The sequence below is a fragment of the Protobothrops mucrosquamatus genome, unplaced genomic scaffold (genome assembly GCF_001527695.2).
Source record: "Protobothrops mucrosquamatus isolate PMUCROS unplaced genomic scaffold, P.Mucros_1.0 scaffold2282, whole genome shotgun sequence".
Classification (NCBI taxonomy): domain Eukaryota; kingdom Metazoa; phylum Chordata; class Lepidosauria; order Squamata; family Viperidae; genus Protobothrops; species Protobothrops mucrosquamatus.
Genome location: NW_015388369.1, coordinates 160613 through 169728, shown reverse-complemented (window position 1 = coordinate 169728; position 9116 = coordinate 160613). Strand labels below are relative to the sequence as shown.

Sequence of the window (9116 nt, the reverse complement as noted above, 5' to 3'; positions counted from 1 at the left end):
TCCATCCATCCATCCATCCATCCATCCATCCATCCATCCATCTAGCCTATCATCACCATCATTTAATTTATAAAGCTGTCCACCTTATAAGCCAATGACTCTGGACAGCGTACAACAATTTTGGACACTGTATAGCAAAAGCTACCCCCTAAGCAGCTTTACTGGTTGCAGAGGCCTCATCAGAAGAACCCAAAATCATGTCTCCACAAGAGATTTCAGTTCTCTGATCAGCTCACCATGAACTTTGAATTAAAAGAACAATGAAAGTCAAATGGCATCTGCTATTTTCAATCTTTTTCTAAGAAATAAAAATCTTACTGCAATCTAAAACAATGTACAACTCGAAGTGTTAGCCCTGCAAAGTAATGTAGATCATTAGCAGAACCGGGTATATGAACCCTGTCTAAGATACAACTGAGAAGACTCCTTGGGGATTGTCAATGCAGAGAATATGTATGTGACATCATTTATGTATGTTTTAGAACAGCTACAAAAATTAGGGGACAGGCTCCAAACACAGAAGGAAGGGATGAATGAACAGTCACTAGAAGAGGTTTTTCCTAAGGAAAATGTTGGGGTCTTCCGTGATTCAGAACCAGAGAATTCTGCTTTCCATCATGAACTGCAAAATATGTATTCCTAGTTCAATATCAACTTGTTGCTGTGTTCGTCTTATCTCCATGACAAGCATATCTTCATAAACTTTGCCTCTAGGGGATGTTTGCCTTTTAATCCAAAACTTTTGGAGACCATCACATTGTAGAAGACTACCAGGACATCCCAGGGACAACATGAAACGTGGTAGGAGGTAGACCTAGTTTGTGATGGCCAAGAGTCTTTCAAGAAAATTTCAAGAGGTTGGCGATTAGTTATGTTTCCTAAGCTAGCCATTTTATATAGATGAATCTTCCCCCACTTCCCCCCAATTCTTTATGAATATCCAATACCCAGAATTCTACTTTATAGCCGCCTACCAAGAATAGAATATCAGAATTACAGAATTGGAAGGAACCTTGGAGATCTTCTAATTCAACCCCCTGCTCAGGCAGGAAACCCTATATCACTTCAGACAAATGTTTCTCCAATCTCTTCTTAAAAACATTCAGTGTTAGAGCATTCACAACTTCTGGAGGCAGGTTGTTCCACTGATTGTTCTAACTGTAAGGAAATTTCTCCTTAGTTCTAGGTTGCTTCTCTTCTTGATTAGTTTCCATCCGTTGCTTCTTGTGCTTTGGAGAATAGCTTGACTCCCTCTTCTTTGTGGCAGACTGTCAAATATTGGAACACTGCTATCATGTCACCCAAATAGTCCTTCTTTTCATTAAATGAAACATACCCAATTCCAGCATCCATTCTTTATATGTTTCAGCCTCCAGTCTAGCAATGATCTTTGTTGTTCTTCTCTGCACTCTTTCTAGGGCCTAAGCATCTTTTTTACATTGTGGTGACCAAAACGTTGTAGGACTCCTGCCTTTACATACATTACAAGCACAGAGACAAAATGAACAATATGTTTTAGGTTGGTCAATGGGACTTAGAATTGATGCAACCAGAATCCTAAGCTCTTCCCACTCTGCTTCAATACACACACTGAATGGTCAACCTTGAGGCCAATTCAATTGAGTTTTAGGAAACCAGAACCAACACTGGAATGACAATTCCCCAACCATCCCATCCTGTCCCAGAAGAACTTACTTATGTTTTCGGTGAATGCTTGAATCAGATAAGATGCTTCCTCCAGGATCTTTGCGTCCATTGATTTTTTGCCCATTCCAAAGTTTCTGAGAAGCATCCCAGAAAACTTTCTTTGCTCCTTCCAAAATTCACCATATGTTATTGTCAGTAAACCTGGAAAAAAAAATCCCATCTTGGAGTTATTTGCCCTTATCTTGCTTATCAATAACTATCTGTTTATTAAAAGAAAAGTCTATTTTTAAAAACCGCAATATAAGTAAACGAACAGAGATTTATGGAAATTACACAATTCATGCTCAAATAATAAAATATAACCATGCCAAGGAATAAAATGCTCTCTACATGGGGCTTCCCTTGAGGAGCACCCGGAGGCTCCAGCTAGTCCAAAATGCGGCCGCACGGGCGGTGTTGGGTGGGACTCGTCGCTCCCATGTAACACCGCTGCTGCGCGAGCTGCATTGGCTGCCGGTGGCCTTCCGGGTGCGCTTCAAGGTGCTGACTATCATCTTTAAGGCGCTCCATGGCAGCGGACCGGGTTACCTTCGAGACCGCCTTCTGCCACAGATTACCTCCCATCGGCCTGTACGCTCCCACAGGGTGGGTCTCCTCAGGGTGCCGTCGGCCAGACAGTNAATGAGCTGCCCCCAGAGATCAGGGTGATCCCTGATCTCCCTTCCTTCCGCCGCGCCCTTAAGACATGGCTATTCCAACAAGCGGGACTGGCCTAGGGCAATTTTTAGAGGGGTTTTAATCATATTTTAATTAGACTATATTTAAATATTTCTTCTTAATTAATTTTAATTCTGTAATTGTTATTTATGTTTTTTAAATTGATTGTCAGCCGCCCTGAGTTCGCAAGGAGAAGGGCGGGATATAAATTTAATAAATAATAATAATAATAATAATAATAATAATAATAATAATAATAATAATAATAATAATAATAAAATTCATTGAATAGAGTTTTTTTTTGTAGTATAAGAAATAAATAGGATTTTTTTTTTCAGCTGAATACCAACATTTCTACTAGATTGTCATTCATAAATGTTGCAAAAGAAAAAAAGAAGAAGGGAGCTAATTCTAACATTTAAAGAGACTTCCTTTTCTTACTGGAAACTTTGAGTCTGAACTCTAGAATTCAAGGAAAAGTGATGATTGGCAGTTGGAAAACAAAAATGAGAAACTGGGAGCCCTACCAAGAACAAACAGGCATTTGAAAAAGAAAAAAAATGAAATTATCGATAATTACCTTTATTTTTGGTGAGGGAATCCATTAGAGGAAATGCTGGCCTCCCAGCAAATTCTATGCCTTTTACCACGAGGGCCTCTTTTGCTAAAGGAAACCCATGAATGAAGACTGCAGGAGTTCCTCCCAGATAAAGGCTGAAGACAGGACCATATTTTTTTGTTAGCTGAAACCAAGTAACCAAGCTCGTTAGCATAGCGGCATCAGGAGATCAGTTGGGACCAAACACGGCAATGTTGCAACAGAATACTTCATCAAGGATGACACTGAGAAATTTACTTCAAGCTCCATGAAACTCGATTCCCCAAAGTTTTTTGGCAATTCTCGTAGTGTCGTGGCACCATGAGATCCCGGTTTGGAGAACCCAGATTGTTTAATGGTGAGCAGAAGGTCTGGGACAAGGCAGATCACCTTTTCTAAGAGTCAGTGGCTTTGACCCAGTTTTGCTATCCAAGAAACATGCTGAAATAGCATGAGAAAAGTCTCCCTTTTGCTAACTCTCACCATTTATCAGATTCCAAATAACTCCTCGTTGCAACGACCATCTCCAACAAATATCCCTTCAAAGCCGGGTAAGGGACATAAATCCCTTTGTTCGCCTCCATGAGAATTTTGAACAGTCAGTGAATGAATGGGCATTAACTGAGAAGTACTTTAATAGATTTGTTTATCTACCTAGACCTGATTCTTTTATCCATTTTGTCTATTATATTCTCTCAAAGTATAAAACAATGCAATTAAAAGCAGGGGATACAATACAATTAAAGAATGGACTCATTGGGAATTCAACACAAAACGAATCATAAACTACTCATTCAGGCAGATAAACGACACTTTTCTTTAGCCTTTTAAAATATCAAATTTCTCCAGTCATTTTCGGAAGATGAATGTTTCATTTGGAAACTTGGAAGGGAAACCAAATGTATCTTTCAAAGAGCTAATGGATCATTCAGTGCAATTAGGAATTAGGATTCTTCAGCATCAAATGGAAGGCATTTTCAAATCTCCATAAGATTCTAAATATTTTTCCCTAAATTCTGGATGAAACAAAAATTGTGTCTCATGTATGTGTGTCATGGGTGTGTCATGTATGCGTTTCATTTTGAGAGCGGGCAACTAAAGTTCATTTTTGATGTGTGCCATTGTGCCCACAGTAAAAAAAAAATATGACAATAAAGGTTATCTTATCTTATGTTGACAAGTTAACAGAAACACACAAACCCTTTTGGTTCTTTTTGCGGGAGCAAAAATGTTGGCAGATTCACTCGCTGAAGTTTAATATGAAAATGGATAAAAAACCTTACTTGATCCAAGCCCTTCAGTGGGTCCCTCTTAATGAAGTGAAGTAGATTCCCAAGCAGGGGCAGCCTCCATGGCCCTGGGGGAAAGCCTGTGAGACGTCTGCTCTTCCAGAACCAGAAGAATAGGAGGCAAAGAACAAGCAGCCAACTTAAAACAGCCATGCCGAGTCTCGTTCTGTGTTTCTCTCCTGCCTAGTCCCTGGGAAATGAGCCAAAGATTAAATCTTTGAAGTCAAGATAAAAGGTGCACGGTGTTCAGAAGTCAGATTTCACAAGCTGCATGTTGGCAAGGAGAACATTAACAACAGGAACCACAGGGGAAAAAAATGTTGTCAAAATACAGCATTACCTAAAATGTCAGAAAATATTTCATTCGTGAATCTGGAGAAGATGGCCCTGCAGTTAGCCAATGAAAAGCAACATTATATTTAAAAAAAAGGGGGGGGGGAATAGAGATAGGGATAGGGATAGGGATAGGGATAGGGATAGGGATAGGGATAGGGATAGGGATAGGGATAGGGATAGGGCAGAGCAGAACAAAATAGAATAGAATGGAACAGAACAGAATAGAATATCTTTATTGGCCGAGTGTGATTAGACACACAAGGAATTTGTCTCCGGTGCATAAGCTCTCAGTATAATATAATCAGAAAACATACAAACAACAAGATAATATAATCATAAGATATTAATAGAAGAAGGTTATATAAAAGATGATGATGATGATGATGATGATGATGATGATGATAATAATAATAATAATAATAATAATAATAATAATAATAATAATAATAATAATAATAATAATAATACAGCCATACTGGAACTGGTAAATGTCCTAAATGCTGTGGCAGTTAGGAGTTATTGTTAGAATTATAATATTCTAATTATAATATTATTCCTCCAGTGCTACTGAATACTGAATGCTCCGATGCTACTGAAGATGACATCAGATTTAGCCACATTGCAAATTTTTCCTAGTAGGGTTTTTTGTGATGCAAAAACAAATTCTCGGGTTATTCTATCATTATTATGCTGTCATCCCTGCACTTTTATATTCTATATTTCATTTTTATTTCTTGTTGTTTAACTTAATATATGTACATACTTGCGAATATTGCATGCCTGTGTGGCTGTTTGAGTTCATGTGTCCATGCACACAAATATGCTTTTTAGGTTGTATATTTTTCTTGGCCCTATGGCTACAATACATTCCTTTGATTTGAACTGAAAGCAGTGCACTGTCTTCCGCTATCCGTGCATACATGCCAACGCAGGAATGTCGAGAAAAAAAATCCTTCGAATAAGAGTGCACAGAAATATCAGAGAAAGAAAACCATCTAACCCTATTTTGGCGACATGGAAATTCCAGGTTCTTTTGACCTAGGATTCCTATCTCTTTGACTTAAAAAAAAAAAACGGGATACTTTGCCTATAGGAAAAACATAAGAGAACAGGAGTTGATGTCCATAATTCTCTAAAGAAAGGTTGGGAACTTTGGAGCTTTTAATGGTGCAAGAATTGCCACTAAAAGTGTATGCGTGTGTGTGCATGTGTACGTGTGAGTGAGTGAGTGAGTGAGTGAGGAAATGGAGCCCCGAGGGAGGGGTGTCTGTGGCTTCGGAGGACTGTGGGGTGGAGCAGGCTGAGGCAGGCCAGGGCCCTTCGGGTTTGGAACAGGGGAGACAGAGTTCAGGCGAGGAGCAAGGCCCACCGCCACCTGACCCTAGAGCAGTGATTCTCAACCTTTTTAATGCCGCGACCCCCAACTGGTCGTACGTCGAGGACTAAACCGGTCGTAAGTCAAGGACTAAACCGGTCGTAAGTCGAGGACTACCCAACCGGTCGTAAGTCGAGGACTTTCCCTTCCCGGAAGCGCCGCGCATGCGTGGTTCCGCCCCCTGCGCCGGCCGAGGCGTAGCTGGCAAGCGGCAGAGACAGAGCAGGCCGACCACCAGCTGGCCCAGCCCAAGGGAGGTAAGGCACCCGCCGGAAAAGGGGAAGAAAATGGCGGACAGCCTTGCTTGGCGACCCCCGTGAAATGGTCGATCGACCCCAAATGGGGTCGCGACCCATAGGTTGAGAACCGCTGTCCTAGAGCTAGGAGAGTGGAGAGAACAATGCAGGCAAGCTCACTTGCTCGGGAGGAGAGCGTCCCGCCCCACCCCACAAGGCACCCCTGGGGGGTTGAGATAAAAGGAGCCGCTGTGGGGTGGGGACTTTGTCAGGAATAAACGTGGGATCTTGGATTATTGAAACACCCTTGAATGGATTCACAAGCTCATGTAAGAAGGTGGAGGAGATCGTGGAAAGAGATACGCCTATTCGTTGCAGTGGGCCTAAAAGCATCAGCTGGACATTTTGCTAGCATGCAAGATTTCCAGCTAAGGATAATAATTAATACCCTTGTTTAATTATGCCCTGGTTTAATTAAACTTACCCAATTAGGTAAGTTTAAGTAATATTCTGATTTCTCCATAAGATTGTAAATGTTTTTTCTCGCAATGCTGTGCCAAGCCAAAAATATGCATTATGTAGAAAAGTTAACAGATTCACCCATCTTTCTGCGGCAGCAAAAACACCGGCAGATTCACCCTCTGGAGTTTAATGCAAGGGCGGTGAAGGAGTCGTACCTGATCCAAGTGATTCAAAGGGTTCCCAATATGAAATTCTAGCAGATATCCAAGCACGGACAGCTTCCACGGTCCAAGAGGAAAACCTTTGGGTGGTTGGCTCTTTTGGAAACAAAGGAACACAAGGAAAAGAACGCTCAGTCAGCCAAAGTCAGTTATTTTCGTAGCAGGAAAGTCTCGTCTTTCTCTGCTGCTGTGATTCTAGCAAATCAGCCAAAGATTAAATCTTTAAAGTTAGGATAAAGCGTACCCAAGTGGCTCAGAAACCAGATTTCATAAGATGCAGTTTGGCAAGTAGAAGATTAACATCAGGATCCTCAGGGGAAAACAAGCACTTCAGTACTCACCTCAACTGTCGTAAAACATTTCATCTGGAGAAGACAGCTGCACAATTCACCGAACGAAAAATCGGCCTTATCGAAAGAAAAAAATCCAAACAAACAAAGAAAATCCTGACCCTGATCATGTCCCCAGTGGGATTGCCCCCCCCCCCCCCCCCCCCAAAAAAACCCCCCACACAAGGTGGGGAAACTGGACAAGTGAAGAGGTTTTCTCATCCCATTTGTAGACAAAATTTGCGAGATTTTTTTTTTTTTTTGTCTTAGCTTAAACATTTGCACATTTTGCTTACAAATGGGATGACAAAGCTTATTCGTGGATCCAGCTTCTCCACCTCCTGTGGGCTTTTGGGGAGGAAAAGGTAGAAAAAGAAGCTTAGCTAATTCTGGCAGCTTAAGTTATATTTGTGAGGTTTCATAGGAAGGCTTGGCATCTACAATGTCGGGATCCAAAGTTTTACATTATTGCTGTGTTTCCTTGAAAGTAAACCCGGCCCCAAAAGTAAGCCCCAGCTGATTTTGGGGGAGTGGGCCTCATATAAGCCCTCCCCTGAAAGCAAGCCCCACTTAAGGGCCTGCACAGATGGCCTGCCTGTGACGAGGCAAAGCCAATGGGGGAGGGGGGATCTGATCCACGGTACCGGTATACCGGTTCCTTACCGCCGCCCAGCTCGTTCCACGGCCTCATGGCACAGGCATTGGGCAGGAGGCAGCAAATGGCCATTTTTGGTGTTTGCCGCTGGCTACAGCGATTTGCCATCTCACGCATCACACCCAATGCTGCTGCCATGAGGCCTGGCAGATCCTCTCCCCTTCTGAGCCACGTGCCATTATACCGGTTCCTTACCACCGCCCGGCTTGTTCCGCAGCCTCATGGCAGCAGCATTGGGCAGGAGGCGGCAAACTGCCAGTTTCGGTGTTTGCCGCCTCACGCCCAATGCCGCTGTAACGCGGCTCGGCCAAAAGCGGCTGTGGAACAGGTGGGGCACATTCCCCCCTCACCTGCCTACAGAGCCACCAAAGGGGCAGGTGGAGTGCCAGAGGCTCAGGGAAGGAGGGTGTGATGACCCAGGGCCCCAAACGGAGGCAAAGCAGTCGGCTGGCAAGAGCAACAGTCCTTTAATCACTGCCAATGTTCCCCAAAAGCTCCCACATATGCTGGCAAGAGTTCAGCCAAGACAGCCAGGGAAGTTTACAATATTCTCAAGAGAAGACAGATAACCAGAAAATGTAAAGAGTCCTTTTAACTCTCAGCTTGCCTGCGAACTGCAGACTGCAAGGAGAGACTCAGGAATGTAGTCTGTGGTCGTGAAGCAGGAAACAAACTGGTCCGGAATTCAAAGTGTCCAGGTTACAAGACCACAAGTCACAACTATCTCAAGATCCCACGTTTGTTCCCGGCAAATGCCCCACCCCACAGCGTCTCCTTAAATCCTAATCCCCAGGTGTGCCTTGTGGAGAGGCGCTGGATGCTCTCCTCCCGAGCAAGTGAGCCTGACTCCCTTGTTCCCTCCTCCTCTCTGCTCTCCTTGCTCTGGCATCTGGTGGGGAGGGGCTTTGCTTCTCGCCTGAGCTCTGCCTTCCCTGTTCCAAACTTGAAGGGCCCTGGCCTGCCTCAGCCTGTTCCTCCCCACAGTCCTCTGAAGCCACAGACCCCCCCCTCCTGGGCCTCAACAGAGAACTCCATGTCTTCCTCGGATCAGCTGGAGGCATGACGGAGGGTGCTGAAATGGGCAGTCGAGCCATTGGCAAGAGCAACGTGGCTCAGTGGAAAGCAGCCTCGGACAAGTGGGGCAGGTAAGGAAAGAAATCCTCGCTCCCCCCAGGAATTGCCTTTCTTTCCTTACCTGACTCCCAGCCCTTGCCGTTTCTCCTTCGTGATCTGCTGCTGCCCCATGCAGGG

The 9116-nt window shown here is 43.5% G+C and overlaps 1 protein-coding gene across 1 annotated transcript in view; it reads right to left on the bottom strand.

Moving 5' to 3' along the window:
- LOC107295257 (cytochrome P450 2J2-like) overlaps nucleotides 1-6963 on the bottom strand; it is a 13236-nt gene extending 6273 nt beyond the window's left edge. Inside the window, exons 1-4 of the mRNA XM_015824564.1 lie at nucleotides 6876-6963; nucleotides 4246-4441; nucleotides 2945-3107; nucleotides 1696-1848 (exon numbers count right to left, since the gene is read on the bottom strand). Coding sequence (XP_015680050.1) covers nucleotides 1696-1848; nucleotides 2945-3107; nucleotides 4246-4404 — 475 coding nt within the window. The 5' untranslated portion in view covers nucleotides 4405-4441; nucleotides 6876-6963. The remainder of the gene's footprint in view (nucleotides 1-1695; nucleotides 1849-2944; nucleotides 3108-4245; nucleotides 4442-6875) is intronic.
- Nucleotides 6964-9116: the final 2153 nt, after the last annotated feature.